The following is a 27,047-nucleotide window of genomic DNA, read 5'->3' as shown; positions in this document are numbered from 1 at the left end:
TTGATATTAACGTAAATAATATGAATTATATTTAGTTTCACCTGTTCACATCGGCAGGAATACTTACGTCCTTAAATACGCAGTTACACTTATGGGAATGTAAAATTATCTTTTAAATTTGCCTTGGATTATATATGCACGTGTATATTCAAGACTAGGACGAGGGGGGCAGGAGTTGCCTGGTTGCAGTGGTTTCATAAGGGGACTTGTATGTCCCCTCACTGTTGCCGGGAGTCAGCGGGCACCCTGTAGATCAATGCTTCCTTCATGCATAGCAGCAGACCTGCCATCTTTACAGACAACCACTGGTTATGTGACCCATCACACGACTGGGGAGAGGAAGAAGCTTTCCTTTCTGTTTCTGTACTGGCAGCCGCGAAAGGTGCTACTGCCTCAGCTGTGCTAATGTCAACAGGGCATGATGCCACTGTGCCCCTGTGCACACATGTCTTTCTGTTGTGTAATGTTCTCATTTCCACATTGTGTTTAGGGATTAGGCTATCATCTCATTTGCGCATTGTGTTTAGGGATTCGGCTATCATCTGGGAAGAGCAGATACTGTGCTGAATATATATATCGATACAACTGCCCAGTTACCATATGTTTGCTATTTAAATGGCATTTTGCATACAAAGCTTGTAAAATTTAATATTTTTTGTGTTATGATTAATTCATGGGAGACTTGTGCTTATTGATGCTGACATTTGTAATCTGAATATTATCAGACTCTCATTGGGATATATGGATGTTATAAACCCAGTGCAGGAGGCTCAGCTATGAGTGAATTCTGTTTTAACTTAATTTAACCTATTTTATTTTGAAATCTTTTAAATATTTAAATATTTGAAAAGACTCAGACACGACTGTGTTATAAACTGGTGGGAGGGCGGTGCAGTCTGGCATCCTTGTCCTGGGCACTGGATGACCTTCTCCTGTCCTTTATATAAAATTATATATCTGTAATATCTAGAATGGAAAGGAAGGGTAATATATTCTATCCCTTCTCCACATCAAAAATTGAGAAAGGCGAGGAAGATACTTTTCCCCCCCCCCCTTCCCCATACACACACAACAAAAACATGTTACAAGAAAAAAAAGAAAAAATACTTACCTTTCTTGCACATATGCTCTGTAGAGACATCACTTGACCTTTTCACAGGAAAAGCAGAGGATCCCAAATCTTGCAAGAAGACACTCCTGCACTGTGTGGGAGCACATTCTAGTGGAATCTGGGATCCTCATATTTTCCAGAGCCACCAGAAAGCTGCGTGACATCACCCTCACCTAGTCGAGCTCCCTAAAGGCTGGATCCAAGGTAAGTACTTTTTTCCTTAATGTTTCAAATGTTTAAATGTTTTGAATTTGTATTTATGTATCGGGAGGTTGTGGGGGGCTATGTATTAAGTGGAACTTATATTTTAATGCACGGTCCAGTTAAAGGTCACTACAGCTAAAATCCTGCAGTAAATATGTTCTGGTTAAGTCCACTGAGGTAATCCATATACTATATAATACTGAACATCCTATATAACCTCATCACACTTTTAAATATTTAACTTTTAATTTATGGGGGTTATTCACTATAGAGCCGAAGGATTAAGCCAAAGCTTCGGCTAATCCTTTGGCTCACTTCAGTCGCCAGAGCCCTTCGGTTCAGCTGAACCGAAGGGCTGTTGTATGGGCTATTCACAATAGCCCGTACAGCAGCCGAAGCGCTCAGCCAAACCAAAGCATATGTGTTCCGCTCAGCTGAACCAAAGACACAGCCGAAGTGGGGAGAACAATCTGCCAAAGACCATTCTCCCAGCAAAATGTAAACCAACAGTAAAAAAAACAAAAAAACGCGTGAGGTGCCCCTCCAAATTCATACCTGACCCTTTAGGTCTGCTAGGAATGTTGGGGTACCTCCTAAAATTCAAAACCAGACCCATAATCCAAGCATTGGCCTGGCAGGGCAGGAAAGGGGGGGGGGGCGAGCGAGTGGCCTCCCTCCCTGCACCATACCAAGCCACATGCCCTCGGCATTGGTAGGGTGCTTTTTCAGGGTTCCCCCTGGAAAAGCACCTTGTCCCTGTGCCGATGGGGACAAGGGCCTCTTCCCCACAACCCTGACCCGGTGGTTGTGGGGATCTGTGGGCAGGGGGGCTTATTTGCATCAGGGTACCCCCTTTCATAAAGGGGCACCCAGATGCTTCCCCCTTGTGAATGAGTAAGGGCTACTTTTACCCCTACTTATTCACTAAAGGCGTTAAATAAAAATGTAAAGAAACACATAAGACTTTTAGTAAAAATCCTTTAATTGGACAAAAAATGCAACAAAAGTTTTAATTGTCAGTCAAAGTACTGCAGCGCTGAATACTGAAAAATGGCCTGGATGGGAAGGGGGTTTAACACCCCGGATGTCAACTGGTTAATAACCCCCCCCCAAACAATGAAAACAATGATTCAACAAGTTAATCCAAGGGTCAATCATGTCATCCAGCGATGTCCACATTAAAATGTCGTTAAAATCAAATCAAAACGACGCCCTCCGACCCGGCCGCATGCGACGAACTCCGGCTGCCAAATGAAATTTTGACAGGTGGCGGCCACGTGACAACAAATGGGCGGAGTCAGCTGTGATGTCAAGGTTGGCTCCGTCCATTTGCTATCATGGAATGACAGGCCACTGTCCTCAGGTCATTTGAGGCGTTCGGGTACCTTCACTTCGGGTCGGTTATTCGCTATATTTTTACCGGAAATACCAATGTGCACACACATATACATTTAGGAAGGCACAGGTATAAATTAAAAACATTGTCAGAAGTTCTAACCTTTTCCCAGTCAATTGAAAATGTAATTTTGTTTTTATCTGTGTATTTGATGGAGAGATTTTCAGTCATAACAGAAAGTGAAGGAAATCTCTTCAATAGGTACAATGAGAGCAATAAAAACTTTACAGAGGTTCTAACAAATGCCCACTCTATCCAAAGCAAACTACAAAGTTTTGATTGGAATTGGACTATAAGTCTGAGCTATAAGTGGTAACCAATACAATACCTGGACAAGGCTTATTTTGACACAAACGGGTTTCAGATTCTTCTCCCTGGCAATACAGTCCACCATTTGCTGGGGCTGGATTATCACACAAGCGCATCCGTTTTTGTACTCCTTGGCCACAAGTCACACTGCAGGATTGCCATGGCAACCATTCAGAAAATCCACCATGAACTATAAAATAGTTATAAATTATGTTAATGTTTTCGGTTTCTGCTTTCAGTGTTTGTGCTTATGCATGGAAATATTGAGGCAAAGGTGCTGAAAAAATGTATAGCACCATAAATGCCTCTCTCGCGGACATCAGGGAGCTGCTGTCCAAAAGAGGGAGACTCCCTGAACATCAGGGAGACTTGAGATCCCTGGCACCAAGTAGGTGCGATTAAGAATTCCTGTTGCAAGAACTTGCGATTTCCTTCAGCAGAAATCCCTAATCTGCCATTTACAAGCAGCAGCTGTCACCCATTCAAGTTAATGATTGGGTGACAGCAGCTGCATTTGAGAGAAGTAATCGTATATGTAACAATTACATGTGGTTAGGAATCAATCACTATTGATCATGCATCCAGGGATAGTGACTGATTCCTTATCACATGTAATTGTATCACATACACTTACATGCGGTGTGTCAGCATTTTGTGGATTTCATTTGGTGTTGCTCTCACCTGATCATTAGGTGTCACCTGATCAGCTGCCACAGACAGGGCCAGCCTTAGGCCTTTAGGCGCCCTATGCGAGAAAGCTTTACAGTGCCACTCAGTGACCACACCCCTCAGTAACCACACCCCTCAATAACCACGCCCCTAAATAACCACACCCCTCAATAACCACACCCCTCTGTGGCCATACCCATTTCTCCAATATCCGCTCCATTTAAAGACTCCCATTTTGTTAAGCCCCAAAGAAACATATTAAAAAGTATAAAAATACAACTTTTATTCAAAGACATTAAACTTGTAGGCACAATATAAGTGTATTCTTATTAAATAAAACAACTGTAGGCAAACAATAAATTTCAAACTTTTTTCAAGTAAGCGCATCTAGAAAAGTAAAAATAAAAAACAGAACACAAGACCTAGACTACATGTTAAATTAAGGAATTACTATATGACTGAATATACGAAAAATGTATTCAGGCACATAATAATTTATTTGAGACTGCGCGGCGGCCATGTTGGCCACCGGAGCGTTCTGCGACTGCTGCCACCATCTTGGAGGTGGGGAGCCTAACGTCAGATGATGCCATGCATGTGTGGCGTCAGGTGACGTCACACACCAATATAGGCGCCGCCATCTTGGTGTATACGAAGATATACACCAAGATGGCAGCGCCCAACATGTGCGGTGTCATATGACGTCATGCGCCCTGCCTCCAGAACACACCAATGGCTGAATCCAAAATAGCATAAAAATTAGTTTTGTTTGATGAAACGAATGAAAACGAATGAAAATGTTTTAGGTTTTCGTTCATTTAATCTGAAATTAATTTTTAGGGGGTATTTGGGGCTTCAGTGACATATAGGAGGTCTAAACAGACCCCCGACATTTACCTTTTAAAATAGAAAAGAGATTGAGGACACACGGTCCTCAATTTCTTTTTCTGCAGCCTTTGATCTCAATGAATGGAAAGCACTCACTACAGAGACTTCCCATTCATTCAGAAACTGATGATAGTAAAATATTTACTATCACCAGTTTCTGAATGGGGGAAACCTCTGTAGTGAGTGCTTCTCTCCATTCAGAAACTCATGAATGAACAGGAAGTGATGTAACATCCTTCTCATTCATAACTATGGACACATAGTACTATGTGTCCCCAGTTATTTACGAACATTGGAGTGATCAGATGACCTCTCCAGTGTTTGTTCTGCACAGATGATCAGTAAAAATCACAGATATTTACCTATCCTCCACTCGGCCATGCACACAGCCGCTGTCATCCTGAAACTGACGGGATGACAGCGGCTCTGCTCTCCTCATCACTCAGCCGCCCTGACAGCTGCGGCTTCTCTCCTCCTCACCGCTTGGCCATCCTGACAGCCCCCCTGCAGGCTTTAGCGGACAGTTTCTTCTCGGAACCCCGCTGCTTCAGCCCAAACAGGCAGCGGGGATGCGAGGACAGTGCTAAAGGGGGAGGGGGAGGAGGGAGCCCTGTCATGTCAGATGGCCGAGCGGTGAGGAGGAGAGAAGCCGCAGGCTATGCCGCCCCGAGGACGAGCTGTGTCGGCCGCCTGGCACCCTTGTTGCCACGGCGCCCTGTGCAGCCGCACATCTCGAACACCCAAAAGGCCGTCCCCGGCCACAGAAGATTTGGAACTCCTGATGCAGGAAATTGCAAGTTTCAAACCGTGCCTACTTGGTAGGTGTGAATGAGGGCGAAGGCTTAACAAAGAATCCCAACAATATAACTACATCAGCCAGTATGCCAGAATTCAGCCACACTTTTTGTGCAAAAATACTTAGGGGCTGATTTAGGAATCCTCCACCCAGCGTATAGCTGGGAGAATGCTGTTTGCACAGCACTAACGCCACCAGAGGGAGATGGGAAGCAAAGGAAATGCTCCTCAGCACCATCTAGTGGCAGTAGTGGCGTTCAAACGGCATTTACACAGCTATACACTAAGTGCCAGATTTATTAATCAGTCCCTAACTGTATATGAAGCCTTTTTCCTCTAAAATGTAATATATATATATTTTTTAAATAGACCCCCCTTTTAGCCACTTGATGTTGATGACCGGGGTGTTCAACCCCTTCCTGTCCAGGCCATTTTTTACTATTCAGAGCTGTGGTACTTTGACTGTCATTTATTCAGTCATGCAATGCTGTACCAAAACTAATGTTATACCATTTTTGGGGACAGATAGAGCTTTCTTTTGGTGATATTTAATCACCACTGGGGTTTTTTATTTTTTACTAAATAATAATAACAAAATACTAGGTTAGAGTTAGGACCGCACTATACAGAGGGGCCTTGATGAGCCACATATTCTGCAGAAACTTTAGCAGTAAGACAGTTGTTGTTTTTTTGCAGGCTGGCTGGTGAGTGTGCTGGGAAACTTTTTTGCTGTTGTACTGTTTAAAGCCCTTCCATATGCACCTTGCTTTAAAGCTGGTCATGAGTTGATGAGTGTGTTTGCGATTTGTTTTGCCTGCACACACTAAAGCTGCTTTCTTCCTTGCACTTATCTTTCACACAATTTAGTATGAATAAGCTAAAACATTTGCGCCATATGAGAAAGAACCCCATTTTCACTGGAAAAAAATACTGGCTTTATGATCCCTTTCCCATTAATAACATTGACAAGACTGGTAGAATGCTGGCCATACATGTGTGTTATAGATAACTTGCTTTTTAATTCTTAGATACCGGTATAAAATAAAAATACCTTGAACAATGAAAGAAGCTTTAGCTACAGCTGATCCCATAACATTTGTAGCTCTGCATTCATATGCTGATGTATCTTCTTTACGAACAGCAAATATTTGCAGAGATTTATTTGACAATATCGAGAAACGGCTATCCCCAGAGATAGGACGTGTAAGACGAGACCAAACAATGTCAGGCACTGGTTCTCCTTCTGCTTCACAGTTCAAAACCACAGTTGTACCAGCATTGACTGTCGTATCAACTGGAGCAATCTTTATAATGGGAGGTTCTGTACAGTAATTAAATATAGAATCAGAATTAAACAATGGTGACAACAAACTTGACAGACACTCAAAAGTCTTTGTTTATCATCAGCTTGTACGTGATTTCTATTAACCAGTTATTGTTTTTTAGTGTATGTGAATCCACTATTTTTATTGTTAACTACAATGGAGAAGGGTTATAACTCCTGTCAGGTTATTTTTTCTGCCTTTACTTCCTGCCCTAGAGACGCAACAGGAAATGAGAGGAAATCTCTCCACAGTGAACTGATTTCCCATTAGGTATCAGCTTAGGTTCAGACAGGATCCAGTCCAAACATGGAAGTGTCATGGGCCAAGCACTCAATTAACTGTGGGCAGGGACAATCCTTGGCCCATAGCTGCACATTAACAAAGGGGAGGGATGCTTGTGCTGACATCCTTTACCTTATATGGCCAGCACCATTGACCAAATATAAACATGTGGCCATATAAGGTCAATTACATCACTGCATGCCACCCCTTTGCTTATGAGCAGCTGCGGTTGGAGAATTCCCTGACTGCAGCTGATTGGAAGAAGCGTCTCCTATGTTTGAACCTGAGCTCATCCCTATTTTACATGTGAGAGTTTCCATATGAACAGGTGTCTCTATTGAATGCATGGATCCTATGTTTTTAGTGCAGCACTATGGTGTAATTGGTCCTAAATGTTTAAATGTAATTTTAAACTGTTTTAAGATTTCCATTTATGAAGCACAAATTATGGGGTTGATCATCCTCACATTCTGTACATAAAGCAAGCCTTTCACCCCAACTCAGACTAATGATATTTGTGTATCATCCTAACCCCCCTTTCTAAAAAGCTATGAAATAACAATAAAAACTGCAGCATTTTATATAAAAGCACTAACCTTGATTAACTCTTATCTTAATAGCTTAAGCACTGGTAATGTAGTAAGTGTAATAACGAAATATCATGAGATTATGCCAATCTCACAAGATTTCAATTGTACCTGTATAGAGATGCATAACAAAATTATGTATATATATATATTTTTTATACAGTATATATATATATTTCTGTTCTTTTACCATTTTGTCAACCCAACTGTCATCTATCTATCTTTCAGTTTAATTGGCCTAAAATTATCATACAGCCAGTATTAACACATCTAAGTTCCTGCAAAGGTATAACTTGAACTAACTGTGACCCACTAACCTCCTTCCTGAGGAAGAAAATTATTAATCTGAGACAGATCTAAAATATAGTAAAACAACTTACTTTGCAAAGACAGCATTACTGTGTGCCCCATTGTTCCAGCATCATTTGTAGCTATACATATATAATCATCAATGTCTTCGTGCTGCACAAGAGAAACAGTTACTGAAATTATTAGTGACATGGAAATGAGATGGAACTATTACATACCTTTGCTATCACACAGTAAAAAAAATAAAAAAAATAAGTGAAATAAAGAAAACTGTAACAGTACAAGGCAATAAAAAATAAAAGTAAATAGGTAAGTAAATGTTAGATGTGCTTAAATAAAATTTTTTGTCTATTGCTGTAAAAGCTTTGTTTTATGAAGTTCATAGGACATATTTTCAGATATATTTGGCTGAACACTAAGAGCTCCTCTCCAAGGAGATATACACCTGCACTACAGTCCATGTACCCATTGCACTCCTGACCACAAGTCCAACAAAGTATCCTGGGTGCTCAGTAGTCGACGGATGGCCACTGTCAAAGTAATGCAGAAAAGAAATAGACACCGGCACTCCAATAGTAAATCGATTACTTCTATTTATTGACGTACATCAAAAGCAAAATAACACACTTAGTGCGACGTTTTGGGGACACACAGGAACCCCTTCATCAGGCAAAACAAGTGACTCTCACTTCGGGGACACACAGGAACCCCTTCATCAGGCAAAACAAGTGAGAGTCACTTGTTTTGCCTGATGAAGGGGTTCCTGTGTGTCCCCAAAACGTCGCACTAAGTGTGTTATTTTGCTTTTGATGTACGTCAATAAATAGATTTACTATTGGAGTGCCGGTGTCTATTTCTTTTTTTATACACCTGCACTAGACACTAGCCCTTCAGTCTATAGCAAAACAGCAGAAAAAGGAAACCCTAAGACAAGTACCCAAGATTGCGAATGAAACAAAACATAACAAATATTAATTATTAAAAAATAACAATAACTGCGAAAAAAACCAAGAGGCAGGCAAGAGATTAAGCAGACTGTAGAGCCCAAGAAAATAAGGTATAAAAGCCAATATAACAATAATATGTTTTACAGTAAGTATACAAACATCCTAGATAAGTCCAAAAATGTGTGGGTAAATCTGAAAAGCTATGCAAAACCTTCCTTCTGAAATTGGTTTTGGCTGATGCAGCCAAGGTATGGAAAATGGGTGATATTATAGGCAGGGGCTAGCACAAACTGAAGGACTAATTAAGCTTTTATTACGCTAGGGAATGGTAGGCTCTACAGTGTAATAAATGGTTGAATAAGACGGCTCATTTACTGAGCTCCCAGGGTTGTCACCCCAAAATCAACCAACAGTTCAGAGCCAAGTAAAACCTTATTATATTATTATTGTATTGGATATTTTCCAACCCTAAAAACCTTTCATGAAGCCTGAAAGATAAAGGGGAAAAAGTAACATATAAAAGTAAAATAAATAAATGTAAGTAATGATAGGACCTACAAGATCTACTATTATCTGAAACAAAGACTGACAGGCTAGTGTCTAGTGCTGCAGGATGCCCCATAGCCTCCAACCACTTATACACAGGACATATACACCATAGTTAGGTTATGCTGTGTCCTCTAGTAAATTACACTATTCTATAAAAGTAGCTATAAAAGGTGTGGGTATATTGGCTGCCAGTAAACTTACTGTTGTGTTATAAATTGCAAGAGAGCCATTACTGAACTGTTTAAATCGTCTATTGAAAGAAATGTCATTTCCTTTCTTGCTCCACTGAATTCTAGGGACAGGATTCCCTTGTACTATACAGTTCAAAATAATGCTGCCTCCCAGTGCTGCAGTCTGATTGGTATGGTGGTACCCGACAAGAACAGGAGGCTCTGGCAAATAATAAAAACAAACCTCCGTTAGTAAATATAAAGAAACATGTATTTTACATAAATACATAATAGAAAAAGTGCTTCATTTTACTTTACCTACCTTTTACAAAAACCTTCACTGTAGTATTAATTGATCCAACAATATTTTCCGCTATGCAAGTATAAGTGCCAGCATCCTCATTTGAAACCCTCTCAATTACAAGATCATTCAGATATTTAGATTGCCCTACTTGCACTGCAGGATAAATTAAAACAGAAGAAATTATCACATAATATACAATATCTCTATCTAGTTTAAAACATATCTATCTCGTTTAAAACATAGAGACAGTAAGGCCATCATCTACAAAGAGCCAGTGGGCTTGAGTTACTAAAAGAAATGAACAAGATCAGGGATAAATAACAATGCTATGCTTGCATGAGTGTGTAGATATTATCAAACATGGCAAACTATCTCTATAGCAAATCATACACTGTCCTTCATTGTCTTCAGTGCTGTCCCAGTTTGCAGTGTGCTTTGAAAATCTAAGAAACAATGATTATGCGCCTTTTGTTCCAATAATAGTGAATAGCCGAACAGTGTTCGGCTCACTTCACTTCAGATCGGTCATTCACTCGGCTGCCCTTGGCAGCTTTGTGAATAGACCCCTAAGAGTGTTACTCACAAAGCTGCCGAAGGCAGTCGAGTGAATAACCCAGCCTAAGTGAAGTGAGCCGAACGCTGTTCGGCTATTCACTTCAGGCTTGTATGGCTGCTTACAGCTGAACATCGGCTGAAATCAGCCGTATATCGGCTGCCTTCGGCTGCACTTCGGTCAGTCGAACATGCTCTGTATGTTCGGCTGAGTCGAAGTGCAGAAGGACTTTGACTCAGCCGATCCGACATCTCATAGGGGCCGAACGGCCGTGAGTGAATAGCCGAATGCCGTGGAGCAGCATTCTGCTTGGCCATTCCACTCGATACCTCCGTGGTACTGAGCAGAATAGCAATTCAATGAAAAAAAAATGTTAAATATAAAAAAAATAGATTTAAAAAAAAAGAAAAAAACAATTGGGCAGAGCTAGTGGTGACAGCTAGCTCTGCCCAACTGTTTCTTATTGTCTGGAACCTACCAGAGTCTTCTAGCAGGTCCCGGCCAATGAATAACAACTGGTCGGAGCCAGCCATGACATGTCATTGTTTAATGACAGCTCAGTGTCCCAGGTAATTTGGGGATGCTGATCTGTCATTACAACTGGGCAGAGCCAGCCATGATCTTACGGCTGGCTCCGCCCAGCTGTCATTTGTGAAGCATATGCCTTCGGCTCGGCCGCCTTCGGCAGCTGTAGGGCTATAATGAATAGCCCGTACAGCAGCCCATCGGTTCGACTGAACCAAAGGGCTCCCGCAACCAAAGCTAGCCGAATCATCAGCCGAAGCCCTAGCCGAATCATTGGCTAGCTTTGTGAATAACCCTCTAAGTAATGTACATATTACCTAAAAAGAAAGAAAATGTATATAACAAGGTTGCTAAACAATAAAATGCACATGTGCCCAGGCAAAGCAGCAGTTAAAAACAAATCATGTGCTGTGTAGTATATGTACAGGTATTTTTCATTGGAACCTCCATTCAATGTATTAATTCATGTATGTGAAATTGTCATGGCCATTTCGGGCAGATCTGAGCATGCACATAGTGATACACCCAGCAAATTGTGGTCTTTGGCTTTTTTTACTTTTACTGTTTTTTTCAATTTACTTTAATGATATCAATATATGCTTCATGCTGTTTTATTGCTGAAAGACATGTACATGTAAAATCCTTAACAGCAAACAGACCCAAAAACATTAGAAAAATGATATTTTTATTTTGGGCACACTTCCACTAAACTTGGATATTTTTGAATTCTAGAGCATACACTCAATACACTCAATGCATCAGCATAAGTGCATAAGCTGTAGTAAAACAGGCCTTTATGTTGGCCTAGGCCCTCTGCATTGTTTTGCCAAGAAAAGGCGACACATGCACATATATGTTAAAAAATTAACAAACCGAAAGGTAATTTGATGTTGGGTCGGCTGAGTCCTTCTGCACATCAGGTCAGCCGAACATGCAGAGCCAGTGGTCCAGCCTGGACACCCAAAAATCCATGGAGTTCTCAGTTTGATGGCTGTCTGCATCTGCCCTGGACCCCAGGTACAGGTGCTACAAACACAGGGAAGCTTTGCCTGTGTAAGCAACAAAACCATGCTTCTGACCCCAAAAACAAAAATCAAAAGGCCCTAGCAAAACTATATTGAAATAAAATATACCTGTCTCAAAAAAACCCCTAAAATACAACCCTAAAACCCCAATCCTACAACACTAAAACCCCAAACTATTCATCACAGTTATGTCAGTGCAGAACAGTAAACACGGGGGGTACAGACTAAGGGGTCTATTCCCCCAGTGGCTCTGCTGCTGTAAAAAAAAAAAGAAAGAAAAAACTCTCCTGGGCGCTCTGGGAACGTCCCGCTCCCGGACGCCCAGGAGAGAAACAGTGCTGTGTCTTTTTTTCTTTATTCTGACACGAGCAATGTCAGAATAGAAAAAAAAAAGAGAGAATTTTCCCATTGAAAAGCAATAGCCAATAGTAAACTAGCATTTTTCCCGCCGTTTACTGAACCGAAGGGGTCCTGGGGCCGAAGCTAGCCGAAGGATCGGCCGAAGCTACGGCCAGATCCTTCGGCAGCTTCGTGAATAGAGCCCTAAGTAGTTCACCACAATCTACTGTAATCGGATAGTACAATAGGGCACTTTAGAACAGCAACTATCTCTTCCTTCAAACACTGTCAGCTGTCCCTATGTACTCCAAGTTACTCTCCACACACACTGACAAAAGGCTGCTGAGAGCCTTGACTCTTATAGGGAGAGGCTGGCACATAACACCCCCATTATTGACCCATATAAGCCACCTGACAACAGTTCAAAGGCTAGGAATTACATGCTAGGTAATTGGTTGCTATGGTCGGACACAATCACATTAGTTTGCCGTACTTGCAGATAGTCAGTAACTCAGAAGTATTAAAACTGCACGCAACCAGGCAACCAGCATTGCCAGCAATTACATCCTCCATGATTCTCTCATCTTTATGTCATTAAAAAAAAACATGTATACATCAAATCAAAACAGCTACTTGTTTTTTGCTTGTTTACAGAAATGTAGGTGCAACTATCACTCCTCCAATGGGTAAAGATGTCTGGCTGCTGAATAGTCAACAAAGATTCAGCAAAGACAGATTTATGCTTTATGTTATCAGCTAATTAAATTGCTTTTAGTAATACAGTAGTGTTTCATTAGACAAACCCAGCCTGAATGGTTGAGCATAATGTTATTGTTAGTTATACTTACCAGGTGTTGATTTATCCTTAAATGTCCATGTTATCTGAGGTCGAGGGTTTCCTGTTGCTTTACAAGATAATCTCAATTTTTCTCCTTTGTTGAATGACACATCTGCAGGCAGTTCTGTAAAGGATGGGCCATACTGGATAGTGATACTAACTGTGTGAGAATCCTTTCCAACAATATTACTGGCAGTACATGTGTAATTACCCATATTCTGATGCTGTAGAAGGTAAAAACAAATTCACTATAAGTATATCTTTGCATTTAGAAGTATATTTTCTATCTATGCTATGTAACAATTATTAATTTGATTTGATACTTATATTATAGATGCGTTCTATTTTTTTAGTGGCAGAAATAATGCAGTAAATAATTTGACTCAAATCATTAACCTAGATAAGTATACTGTACATTAGCTGTGAAGCAAATGTTAAAGTACAATTGAACACACTCTCTAAAATTGTATATAAGCTTTAATGAGTAATTTGAAAAGTTTTTTTATTTAAATCTGCAGCTTTAATTACAAAATACCAGGTGATCCTTGTTCAGGTACTTCCTGTTATGGAGTGAAAACTTCCATCTCTATTGTTGTCCTGCGTTGTCATCCTATCATATGCTCTACTGATATGTACTCCTGACCTCTGCCATGAGTGCAACACACAGTACAGCATAAAGAGTGCAGCAGTCAGGACTATTTGACATAGTACACTACATTTTCCTGACTACCATACTTTGTGCACTGTGCTGTACAGTACACACCCCTTACTGTTGAATGTTACATATTTATGACTGCTGTTCTCTGTATGATATACTGTATGTTACATACACCTGACCAGTGCGCCACTACATAATAATATCCTACACCCCTGCACTCTGTATGCCAATAGTAATGTTATACTTCTGACCAAAGAGTTAATTGTCTTAACAGTTGCTGGTTACTAAGTAGTTCCTGACTATTTTATTGAAGTTCTTTGAGGTAAAGTGTTACATCTTTGTCCTTTTTCTGTGTGCAGAAAATTATATGTAATGTAAGAGTTTAAATTTTTGAAAATGATTGTGCTGAGGTTTACATGTATCTGTAAAACTGTAATTTGTGGAACAGTAATTAAAAAGAAGCTGTCACCAGATCAAGCTATTTTGTTTAGATGATTTTAATAAAGAACGCAAAACAGATACATTTGTAATTTCCATAAATGGGCACACCCTACTAATGCGTTTTTATGTACGCATGTACACGGGGGGCGTTTTTATGTACGCATGTACACGGGGGGTGGGGCTTTAAAAAGTTTGTTGGGTGTTTTTCTATTTTTTTTTCATACAACTTTATTGATATCACATAGGAAGCTGGTAACCCCTATGTGATATCATATTGCTGGTGACAGGCCTTCTTTTTAGGAGAGAACAAAGGTCTATTAGACCCCCAATGTCCCCTATGGACCTCAATGAACAATACAAAAACAAAGAGAAATGGTAAATAGACTAAAGAAAGTTTAGAACTTCTGATGATGTTTTCATTGCTGTCTTTACCCCCATTTCTTGCTTTGGGGTCACAGAACAGGAAGTAAGGGGAAGATCTCCCAAACACAATCACAGATAGAATAAAAACAGACAAAAATGTGAACTCTTCATAGAGATCTACATTTTGTAATGAGACTTTTCTGCCTTGCTTATGGACACAGTATTATAAATGAGTACATGGTAGCATGAAAATAACTATTTCAGTAAATATGCCCTATAGTGTTCAAATTATGCTTTTGGTTGTTTTTTTTTAACTAGCTTACGTGCTACAAAAACTTAAAAAGAAAATACTCTTACCTCTGCTCGGAGCAAAAACAATTCCCCTGATTTAGTCACAACATATTTATCAATCTTATCTGTTATTGGTACATTGTTCTTTGTCCAGGCTATTGCTGGTGGTGGAATTCCATATGTCTCACAAGGAATAGTAATTGGAAAACTTTGTATCACAAATAATTCTTTAGTTGTTTTTTTAATCCGAGGAGGAACTAAGAATGAGAGAGAAAATAATGCAAGAAAAAACATGAACAACAAAAATACATAAACAAAGAATTCTGAAATTCCAATCATATTTGCAAGTGTGTTTGAAGTTTTTTAAGTTTAAGTTTTAAAGTTCTAAAATAATGTTTGTACAATGGATATGTAAATGAAAGCATTACCTCTTAGATCAGTGGTGGACATAGTAACCAAAGGGCATCTAAGAAAGAACAATCCTCACTTGTCCATACAACTACTGTCCAAGCACAAACACATATTTACTATGTATTGATAGCATAGATGGGCCCCTATGTCCAAGGGGGTCCTTATGGAGCTGCACAATCTGCACAAGGGGTAGGTCCGCCCCTGTTTTAGACCATAATCAATATCCACCTTTAGGCATACCTACCCAAAACTGATAGATTCATATTAGAGCTCATGGATCCCACTGCATTTTCTGCTGTACATGTGTACAGCCCCGCATCATCAGGTTGTGCATATCCTATTTGAAGGACTCCAGTGCCAATTGTTCTTTGTACAGCTGACTTGGCAAAAGGTGCTCCATTTTTATGCCAAGTAATCTCTGGTGTTGGGTTGCCATAGGCCTCGCAGATCATTGTCACAGGTTCATCCATTACAATTGTATATTCTTTCTTATGTGGTTTTATCAATGGTGGCTCTAGACAATCAAAAAAGATCAACATTTGAACTATATGAATGAGCTAGTAAATTGCATAAAGCTACATTTAGAGATCTAGCGATCTGTTATATTAAAATATTACTATGTGCAGATATAATTATACTTAGTAGTTTCTTATTGCTATGGAATCTTTAAAGTCTGAAAGACATGGCTCAGTCCGACCCCTTCATTCCAGTGTAAGAACTGAAATAAAGAACTCATTCCATTGTATAGTACGCTACATGCAGAACTAATTTTTTTCTTTCTCAGAATAGAAAGATGGCTTACATAGTACTAAACTGTTACCGTTTTGTATGTTATGTAGTAGAATAATCTATTTTAGTCGTGATAACTGCCGAACTTCGCACATGTTTGTATTTTCTTATGCCTAATAAAAATTGACATGCTAAAAAAAAAAAGAATAATCTATTTCAAATTAAACAAACTCACTAGTGTCACTGTAATATTTTATAATCAACTTACCAAGAACTTTAAGTTTTATCTTCCCCAGTGCTGTGCCAGCTGGGTTTTGAGCAATGCAAGTATAAGTACCACCATCTTCTTGTGTAACATTTGCAATTTTAAGTCTGCCATTAGAAAACACAGTATAATGACCCCCTATCAAAGGAGAAAACAAATTCACATAAAATAGAAATAGTGAGAGCAAAAAAAATAGAAAACAATATATATAGAGAGATTAATGTGCTACCTGTTTTGACACCAACACCTTCCTTTTGCCATGTGATAGTGGGTGTAGGTGTCCCAAATGCTTCACATGAAAGTATGATGGAATTGTTTACTGTGGCTTCCAAGTAATCAGCTTGGCCATGTATGACAGGAATCTCTATTTCAGAAGAAATAATGCAAAATAGATCAGTAAAGGTGTTAGCTGCATCCAAATATATGTGAGTGTTAAGTTTGCAGTGACACTCAACAAATTATCAGCCGCTTATTTTCTTAATATGTACGGCACTATGCTGTTTTGCAACCACTACAAGCAAGTCTTCCTCTTGATGCTGTTTTTGTATAATTACTCAGGGTATACTGATACCTCAGTTGGGCAGTCTAGGGGGAAGAATATTGCACTACAAGACACATTTTGCATGTAGCAACAATGAGCCCATGATTCTTCCAAAATCCAGTTTCTAATGCGATCTTATTGTTCACAATATTTCTTTGTATATGAAAATCAAACAGCATAGGAGGTACGCTACTGCTTGTCAGCTACTCGTCAACTACTCGTTCCTACACAAAAACTCTGAAGGTAAACCAAGTTATTCCATACTAGAGCATTTTCACTGTTTTTAAGACATTAGTGGCTAAAGGGCACTGTTCATCTTTATGAATAGACAAACATAGCAAACTGATAGTTTCCGTGGAAAAACTGCTAAAAACCTTTTCTATTCTTTAATAAATTGACCTCAAAATGAGGACATTACCAGCAGCAGGCACAACTTATAAGCATTTTAGAATTCAGTCTCCCTACATACATTTTAAGACATTATTATAATAAGTGGTTAATAGCAAGAATTTAATTACCAACCTTGAACATAGAGATTTATATGAATCTGAGCAGAGCCAACCTCGTTGATGGCCTTGCAAGTGTATCTTCCAGTATGAGTTAAGTCTGTACTCGGAATTTCAATGCTTCCTAAAATGTAATTATAGAATTTAAATTGAGTGTCTGAAAAATTGTTGGAATATTAATTTCACACATGATCATTCTGGACCTTAGCTGTAACATAAGTACTCAGAAACTAATTACATAAACTAGAAACATATGAGCATATCTGTTTTCTTTTTAATTTAAGAATATTGCATACTTTGGTGTTATTTACTAAATATGTTGCCAATTTCTAAAAATAAATCTTTCATTGCTATTTTAAATACCATCTACACCTAGTGTGTTGCATATTTTGGCAGAGCTGCAAAGGTTTTCTAATCAGGAATTGCTAAGTGGAGGACTTATAAAATCTTGCATTTTTAATAGGGCTGATACTGATTAACATTTTCGTGTTTGATTAATCAAAATTTTTTTTAATCGATTAATTTTGATTAATTATAACGCACATACAGATCCAACTACATTGGCCTATACACATACAGCACAGCAATGAATTAATAAAATGAACTAGCATCACACTAAGCACGTTATTAATCTCACGTGCCCCACTCAATATGGCCGCCGCTTGAGTGGGGCAACTCAGAATAATAACGTGCTGAATTAGTGTGATCCTAGTTCATTTTATTACTTCATTGCTATGCTGTATGTGTATAGGCCAATGAATGCCTTTGCTGGCGCTCGTGCAGAACAAGTACTCACCGGCCCAATATTGATTTGCCTTGTCCAATGCACTTCAAATCATCACTTACAGTATAACCAAGCTCACGTATCTCGGATACAGATAACTATAACATCTGTAGAGATGTAGCTGCTTCCGTCGATTTGTCAATCTCATGTTTCAAACCATCTAAGCTCTATAACCAAAGATGGAGTCTCCTCATAAACCTCAGTTTAGGGCTACATAACTACTTGTAAGTGCTCTGCATACATTCAATCTTCAAAGAAAGGATATTAAAAACAGAATGAGTTTCCAACAAATTCTTAACTTGGTGTGCTGCTCAGTGATATTCTCCAATACACCAACCACCATCTATAGATCTCAAAAAAGAAAACAGCACCCATATGTGGATATAGAGCAGATCTGGATTGAAATGCTGCCACTGGCTGAATTGCTCATGCAGGTTGGGTAAGATGTCGGCTAACGAAGGGGGGAGGAGTCCGGTGATGTCACGGACATCGACGTCACCTGACTCCTCCCCCTTCCCTTCGTTAGCCGACGGAGCCACTTGGGGAAGGGGGGAGGAGTCCGGTGACGTCGATGTCCGTGACGGGACTCCCGGAAGCCGGCGGAGAGGTGAGTGTTTTCATTTTTGATCGATCAAAATAATTTTAATCGATCAAAAGGTTTAACGATTAATCGAGAAATCAATCGTTAATTTCCGCAGCCATAATTTTTAATGATTATAATAGGACAAGCAGTAAACAGCAGGAACATTAAATAATACCTCTCAAACAGTGAAGACAAGCTGAAAGCCCTCAATTCCAACTATTTCACTGAACAAAAAAGAAATTACACAGGATAATAAACCACAATATCTGTAAAATACCAAGTAGGCTCACAGTGGGGGTAGGTCTCCATCATTAAACTTATTTTACAGAGTATACAAATAAGGAGTCAATTAGGGAGTGCACAGAGGAAACTAAATAACAGAATAGTAACCCTTTTTACAAATAAGACACACAACCTGTTTGTTATAAAGAGTCCCCAAAACATAATTACCAGAACTCAATATCTTGTAACTTTCTCCTACAGCTGTAAGGCGAATTCCATCCTTTATCCAATGAACTGCCGGCTGTGGAACACCATACGTAGTGCAAGGAATTATAGCTGGCGACAATTTACTTATAAATATATTTGTTACTTCATCAGCAATGGAAGGTGGTACTGAAATATAAATCAAAGACAAATACAAGTGTTTTACACTTGGATATTAATTTAATCTTAGAAGTAGTGCAATGCTAAATCACAATAAGACGAAAGAATATGCTAACATTTTATCATATCTATCAGACATACTGTATAATAACAAATAGTCAACAAAGTTTTAAAATTTACATTACCTAGTACTGAAAGGTAAACTGAAATTTCATCATGACCCGCTTCATTTGAGGCAGAACACACATACATCCCTGTGTCTTCTACAGCTGGAGAAATAATTACAAGAGATCCTGAAGAAAGAAATCTAGAAAAATAAGAGCAAGCAACAGTTTGTACTTAGTATGATATGACAGTAATATAATGTATATCATAATGCCCTGAGGGTAAAATCTAATTAAAGTAGTTTTCGTAAATGATAAACTGTGTTAACTTTGAATAACTAATCATGTGTAAGTAAAAATCATGCTTATTTATTTTTTTATGTTCTAGCAGTAGTAAACGTTCTGAAAACTGTTTAAGGTGACACAATGAGGTTGATTTACTAACCTTATAAACATGCCACGAACAAGTATACACCTCTGTAGTGTGTTCCCTCCCAGCATGATCTATTGGTGGAATCTAGACACCTTTGTAGGTGTGTTGTGCAAAGCCCTGCAAAGCCCTGCATGAATTGCAAGGTGATGTTGTGTAAATTAGCTCTACATTGTGTTGCTTGCGTTGATGAATGAAGGAATGTAAATGCATGAGCTAACCATTTTTGTCTAAACTGTGAAGAAGCATTTTATATGCATCATGTGCATGATTTTTCCATATATGGCATTAGTGGAAATATGCTTTTAGAGACTTGCATGCCGCTATTAGAGCGGCGTGTAGCCTATGGCGCATGCTACATGACGTGCACGGACATAAATACATAAAAACGCGCCATAACGGCGTGAAAATGTGACACGTTGCTCGTGTTTGGTTGATAAATACGTTTTGCTGTGTAAAAATGCACACGCACCTGGTGCGTGCGTGTGTTTAGGTTAGTAAATCACCCCCAATGTCTCCAAATCACAAAATAAACCATCCAGGAAGTCACAAAAATATGTTTAAGAACTGTAGGCATCTTATGTTTCGCTAATTGTTTATGGTTCAACAATCAGAAAGACTCTGGACAAAATGGCTTTCCTCTGAGACTAGCAAGCCTTAAACCACTGCTGCTAACCAAGAACATAAATACACTTCTCTTATTATTAAAATGCTAGCTATATTGCACCTACACAATTCCCAATCCCTAAGACTTTTGGTAGAATTATTTATAGACAGAAATGTAATGCCCCCTAGTGGCATGTTGTTAAGTAATTTCCCAGTCCACTGGGACCTACTGTATAGTTCCCAATGATAGAAGATTACTCCAGCTCCACACATCTCAGCCTATAGACTGAGGGAACACACAGTCACTAAGGTATGAGAGGCCCTTCTAAATCAGTGCTTCTTAGGCCTGATCCATCAGGGACTCACCAAACACCAGTCACACAGTCACCATGGTCTCAGGTTGCAGGGAATGTGGTTACACTGGGTAACACATCTTACCACTGCCATGTTAGCTGGCCCACCTCTATCCGATAGATAACATAACTCAAAAATGTTTATTTTCTTACTATGGTGCCCTTTTTATAGTACTACTTTGAGGGTGGAGACCTGTCAAAAATGTACCAGATAAAACCAGGAAAGGTGTAACATTTTGTCAAGGTACTGTATATGCTGTCCTCAATCATTCAATACATATCTATATTACCATATGATCGTCTGATTCTGCACCATACCTGTAAATATTCAGATTCATATCCATGTTAATTAAAAGTCCATTTTTCCTCCATTCCACCCTTGGTTTAGGTGTACCTGTTACTTCACAGGTTAGTGTTATTTGATGATTTACTGCTGTGGTAATATTTCTTGGACCAGGGATTATCAGTGGATGATCTGTAAAACATTGCATGATCTACATAAATATATATTCAATTGTTGTTAGTAAACATTAAAATAAAAACTTGGCTATCACCGGGGAAGTGAGCAATGACATATTAAGAGATTGTTCTGCAGCTCCGAAGGGCTTTTGAAGGAAAGGTAGCTTTTATGACAGCTGTTACCAGCACTATCTGTACATGAATATAAACTGAGATTGTTGTATGATACTACTTTAGAGTGCCTAATTTAAATCACTATTCCCTGTTTTAATATCACTGTTTAGTCCTATCATGGCCCCAGTTATTTCCGTTGGAAGCATTTTATTCTAAATCTGAATATTTATTTTTGTACTTATATACACAAGAATTTGTGCCTGAACTTCTTTTCTTACCATACAGGTCAATGTGAACTCAAAGCAACTCTGAAGTTGCTCAAAGCTATTTAGAAGATGCTTGAAGCAACTCAGAAGCTAATAAAAAGCAATTCAGAAGCGAGTCAAATCCATCCATCCATTTTACCCTGAAAGTATACCTAATTTAGCTTCCTTCTGAAACTCACATACATGAACCTTTGTAATTATATGACCCGCTTCACACTCATGGACAAGCCACTTGAAGCTTTTACCTTCCATTCTGTCTTTTAATTGGCTGCTGGACTGTCACACACTGTTCTGGTTAGAAATGTGACGTTTTTGACAAAGTAGAAAATACTATATTACAGAAACAGAAGAGTAGCATTCCATGCTGGTTCCGTGTTCTTATTATTGCACTAGCAACCTAAGAAATTCTTGCCCAAAGACAACATAAAGTCCTTGACTGGATGTAAAAAGAAGTCCCGACATTAGAAAAACAAAATTGAAAATACAATTGCCTTAAAAAGCAAAATGCCTAAAACAAGGTTGTTAATTCCAACAATGCAATGTGTGCTGCAATTAGGGGACCAGGGAGCAATAGGTCATGGTGCTGGATACCACCTAGTTTTCTTAATTTGGTGATACTTTTATTAGTAGTACAATGTGTACCGATAGCACTACAGCCTTGATTACACTTAACGATTGTCAGTGAAGTTCTATCTACCCTAGTTTGTAAATTATTAAAACATACAAATTAATCTCAGTTTCAAAGGTCTTAATAATTTCTCTGAGGACAATTTTAGCATACACGGTCTAGAGGAAAGGCAAAGTTACCTGACCTGTGCATTCATTCTGGTCAGACTATGACAACCGCACCAATTGTTTTGAGTACCATAGTCAAATTCTAGTTTTATGTCATTGAGGTAAGTTTTGTTCTTTGGTCACTAAAAGGTTGCTTCTGAAATAAAGCAATTCCTACAATCCCAAATTATACATACCATAAACCAAAAGCTGAGTCTGTTTGTGGGTTGAACCAGCTGCATTAGCTGCGAGGCAGGAGTATAAACCAGAGTCTGTAACATCTGCTGATGGAAAATAAAGTGTGCCAGATTCCACAACAGTATACCTGAAATACAATCAAACAACCAAAGGTGAAGAAAAGTAGGAGGTAAACATGTAAACCTTTAAGCAATCAACACAAAATTGCCAAACCCCCCCCCCCCCCCCCCCCCCATTTCTCCTCATAAAAAATATCTAACCTCTTTTATTCTCGTACCACTTTTGCAATATTCTGTCACCTTTGCACTGCTTAAAACACTGGCAACCTCTGTCTGTTCTCACATCTCCCAAGACTTGAGTTATCACTATTGTATGCCTAATAGACATTTGCACTCCTATATATCATTCAGTAGGTATCAGAAAATAATGATTTTGTTTTTCTAATTTAATATTCATATTTTCTTTAACATCTTTTTAGCTCTTTGAAAATTTAAAAAAAAACAGCATCTGACCTCTCATTGTTCTCATGCAGGATAGCTCCATTTTTTCTCCAGGATATGCGTGGCAATGGGACTCCAGCAGTAGTGCACTTCAAATGAGCAGGCTTGTTGACAAAGCTTGTAACTAAATTTGGTCCATCTTTTATTGATGGAGGAACTGTTAACCAAAAGCAGTGTATTATTGTGCAGCTCTAAAATGCTATTTAATGGATACTAAAAATTGATACTGTAATCAAGAATAAGTATTACCGTAAATATTAAGGATAAACTCCCTGGTAGTTTGTCCAGCAATGTTACTAGCAATACAGATATAGTGTGCAGCATCTTCTTCTTCTGCACTGTTGATATGTACAAATTGTCCATCAGATTCAATGTGTATTCTGAAGCTGGGCTAAAATAAAGTTGGAGAAATATACACAATTGTATATACCAAGTTGAATATAGTCCTTCATAAAGCAGAAGTGTAAACAATTTAAAGCAAATGCACAAGGCAGGAGAAATTATGTTGGAATCTATAAACACAATGTAAATTGCGTGCATCTGCTATATTACAGGAACTCTCCATTTTTGTTTTAAAAAAATAGCATATAAAATTGCTACACAAGCCATTTTGTAATTAAATGTTATAAAAAAAATAAACGTTCCGTTTCAATTTGAAGCCATATTGAATTGAAGCCTGTCATTTTCTAAAACTGTCCAAAAAATCCAATGCAATATGGCAGCCTGGAAGCGTTCTGTACACCATTGTTCTACAGAATGCCCCAAGAAATGCAATTTCCTGCTTGCATGATTGATTAGCTCACAGATTTTCCCAGAGGTCTGCACTAAGATATAAGTAAAATATAAGGAATCTTCTGAAGAACAAATTTATTTTTTTGTGAGATAATCCCTAAGGTTTAACTACTTATAAAATGCACCAGCTGATTATATTAAGCCCAGAGACTCCCATTCAGGGATCAGTTTGGAAAGGAAATGCTAAACAGCTTTTTCTTCAGAACAGAAACAGGTAGGAAACTGCAACACACTTTGTTAAAATCCTTGCAAAGTACATTGATCACCCAGGGGAGGGCTTTTTTGCAACAATATGCAGTTATACTTGAAATACTGCACAATATTTGCATATTGCTTTACTAAGGGCAGTGTTTTAATAGCATGTCAGATGGCTTTCAGATTCTTTGTGACATATTATCCAACTATATTATCCATGTGGGCATTATGTCACCTGTCTCACCCCAGTTAGGTTTTTGTAAAAAAAAGGAGAGACAAGAGAGGGTTGTATAGGAATACACTGAGAAGTTACTGTATATCTTATGCAAACACCTGTTTTCTGTCCCCGGATGTGGGCCACATAGAGAATTACTAAAGCTCTGAATGCAGTCTTAGTCACTTTATTCAGTCAGAACAAAATAGGGTTACATTTTCATTCCAATAAAATAATTTTTTGGACATCCTTAAAATAAAACACATATACAGACTTCTGCCTTCAGAGCATAGTTACATTTAGAATTGAAAATAGACGTGTAGGTAGCCAGTTATTTATTGCAAACGAAAGCAAGGTCCGGCCAACCCGTTGTGTCTTTTGACTTCTTCTTTGGTATCCCAGAAGAAGTGAACAGACGCAAAGCGTTGGGCGGAGTTTTCACATTAGGTCATCCCATTACAGGAGCTAGGAAGTATCTGAATTGGTGACCACAACTATGCATGAGTCATTTTATATATCTTAATGTGCATTTTTTTTGTAAGTAAATGGTAATAAGTGGTATTTCCCAATAGATATATGTATGTCACTGTTTTAAGTACTCTCTGTACTAATGAACCTTAAATCAAAGTAGTGAAATTGACTAGATATATCAGATAAAGTGCAGGTAATATTGTCACTGTGTAACTGCACTTTAAATCTATGATTTGATAGCACAAAAACATTAAGCAAATTTGTCTAATGTCCTATTTCTTAAGTGTTGTGTCTTTCACAGTGTCGGCACTGTATTGATTGGTGCACACTGAAAAAGGAGTAGATTTTGTATTTTCACACAACACTTTGCAATGCACTGTCATACAAGAGTTAAATGAACTGTCAGGTTTAATAAATAAAAAAAAGAGAAAACAAACAACACACCACAGCGCTAGTGGTGACTAGATAAGTTGTGACTAGTTTTGTTTAAACAAATGATAAGAAAGCAATGAATTCAGCACCATATAAAACAGGTAACTTGTGTGTTACAATGCTGCAAGTCACATCTAACAAATGCCCATACTGTATTTAAGAAGTCTATAGGAAACTTTACCAACAACGGCTTATTATCCTTCAGCCACGTGATTTCTGGTGAAGGGACAGCATCCGATTTACATTCCAGAGTAGCTTGCTTATTCTTTAGCACAGGTATATTATGGATGCCACTGATGCCTGCAATGTTAGGAGGAACTAGAGAAAAAAGACATGCACAATCAAACTTTTAATTTTTGTAGAATTGCCAGTTGTCTACAATGTTGTGGATGTAGGGTCAAAGTGCATTTAGGGTTATAACTACATATAAGCAACCCAGTCTAACTTCAGCAATTTTCACAGTGTCGATATCTACAATCACCTGGCTCTTAACACCTAAAAAATAGAGATTTGCAGATGCTGTTGAGCTTAGCTAGGTTCCCCATGCTGTCTTGCATGTCCTCTTACCAACCCCTGTGTCTGCTCACCATTTTCCATATATAGTTACATAGGGACTTTATAATCAGACAGTAAATCTCACTGCAAGAGCACAATGGTTGCCACTTTCAGTGCACATTAGCACTGGTCCATTCCTCTCATTTTTCTGATATATGCAATACGGTGTGGTGAGGAATGCAAAGATTTGCACATTGGAGAGACAAAACAACAGTTCATCAAATTGATATCGATACAGAGAAGGTACAATTATGGGCCCAAAACAAAGACATATACAGTATGATGAAATCTGTTGCTAGCTAAAACTAGTGAAAGACTGAATCATATATGTAATATATTAAGTATTATTACATTTTTCCCATAGTTTTACTTTAATGAAAAGTTCATTTTTTTTAAGGACAGTGAGGTGCACATTTTGGACAGAGAGAACAATGGGTCTGCAAGAATTCGTCAAACTGGAACAACCATCCCTAAACAGGGTTAGTGGCCTTCAAAACCATCCATCACTCACATATAAGGCTGTTTCAAAAGGAATTTGACAGCAATTCACACTTCCAGTCATGTAACTGGGATAATTTACACCTGCCCCAGACGTTATTGCACCATGGTGATTGAAACCACCATTTTCATTTCATAATCCAAATACTTTCACAGCTCCAATCAAGTTCTTGGACAATTAACATCTGCCTTGACACATTACATGGGGGTCTATTTACGAAGCATCCAAAGGATCTAGCCGTAGCTTTGGCTGATCCTTCAGCTAGCTTCAGCCCCAGGACCCCTTCGGTTCAGTAGAACAGGCTATTCACTATAGCCCGTACAGCTCCCGAACTTAGCAGAGTGGCTCAGTCGAGCCGAAGGCATATGCCTCGGCTCGGCTGAGCCGCGCTGAAAGCCGAAGCTGGCTGAGCGGCCGGCCTTGGCCGGCCAACAGCCTGCTTCTGTCAGCTGGGCAGAGCCAACCGTGATCTTACAGCTGGCTTCGGCCACTTGCAGAGAGATCAGTGTCCCTGGTTACCAGCTAACCAGGGACATTGATCTCCAGACAGCCTAACTCTCCACGACTCCGTGTCAGAATAAGAAAACAAAAGAAAAAGCATTGTTTCTCTACTTGTCGGCCGGGAGCGGGAGACTCCCGGAGCGCCTGGGAGAATTAGGCTTTTTTTTTTTTGCTTTTTTTTGACGGCAGCAGAACCGCAGGCCAATAGAAAACTGTTGGGTGGAGCTAGCTGTCATTGCTAGCTCCACACAATCTTTTTCTATTTTTTCTACTTTTTGAAC

At 38.9% G+C, this 27,047-nt stretch overlaps 1 protein-coding gene across 1 annotated transcript in view; it reads right to left on the bottom strand.

Moving 5' to 3' along the window:
* Positions 1-27,047, bottom strand: part of HMCN1 (hemicentin 1) — a 225,361-nt gene that overhangs the window by 37,387 nt on the left and 160,927 nt on the right. Inside the window, exons 71-88 of the mRNA XM_018552966.1 lie at positions 25,393-25,529; positions 23,357-23,498; positions 23,120-23,264; positions 22,607-22,734; positions 21,115-21,271; positions 19,489-19,610; positions 19,148-19,312; positions 17,347-17,454; positions 16,513-16,647; positions 16,287-16,421; positions 15,534-15,803; positions 14,945-15,135; positions 13,136-13,349; positions 9,864-9,998; positions 9,573-9,763; positions 7,947-8,028; positions 6,424-6,693; positions 3,040-3,210 (exon numbers count right to left, since the gene is read on the bottom strand). Coding sequence (XP_018408468.1) covers positions 3,040-3,210; positions 6,424-6,693; positions 7,947-8,028; positions 9,573-9,763; positions 9,864-9,998; positions 13,136-13,349; positions 14,945-15,135; positions 15,534-15,803; positions 16,287-16,421; positions 16,513-16,647; positions 17,347-17,454; positions 19,148-19,312; positions 19,489-19,610; positions 21,115-21,271; positions 22,607-22,734; positions 23,120-23,264; positions 23,357-23,498; positions 25,393-25,529 — 2,898 coding nt within the window. The remainder of the gene's footprint in view (positions 1-3,039; positions 3,211-6,423; positions 6,694-7,946; positions 8,029-9,572; positions 9,764-9,863; positions 9,999-13,135; positions 13,350-14,944; positions 15,136-15,533; positions 15,804-16,286; positions 16,422-16,512; positions 16,648-17,346; positions 17,455-19,147; positions 19,313-19,488; positions 19,611-21,114; positions 21,272-22,606; positions 22,735-23,119; positions 23,265-23,356; positions 23,499-25,392; positions 25,530-27,047) is intronic.

The sequence above is a fragment of the Nanorana parkeri genome, unplaced genomic scaffold, assembly GCF_000935625.1.
Source record: "Nanorana parkeri isolate BGI_ZX_2015 unplaced genomic scaffold, ASM93562v1 scaffold103, whole genome shotgun sequence".
Classification (NCBI taxonomy): Eukaryota; Metazoa; Chordata; class Amphibia; order Anura; family Dicroglossidae; genus Nanorana; species Nanorana parkeri.
Note: the sequence above shows the minus strand (reverse complement) of the source record. Positions and strands in the feature narration are given on the sequence as shown.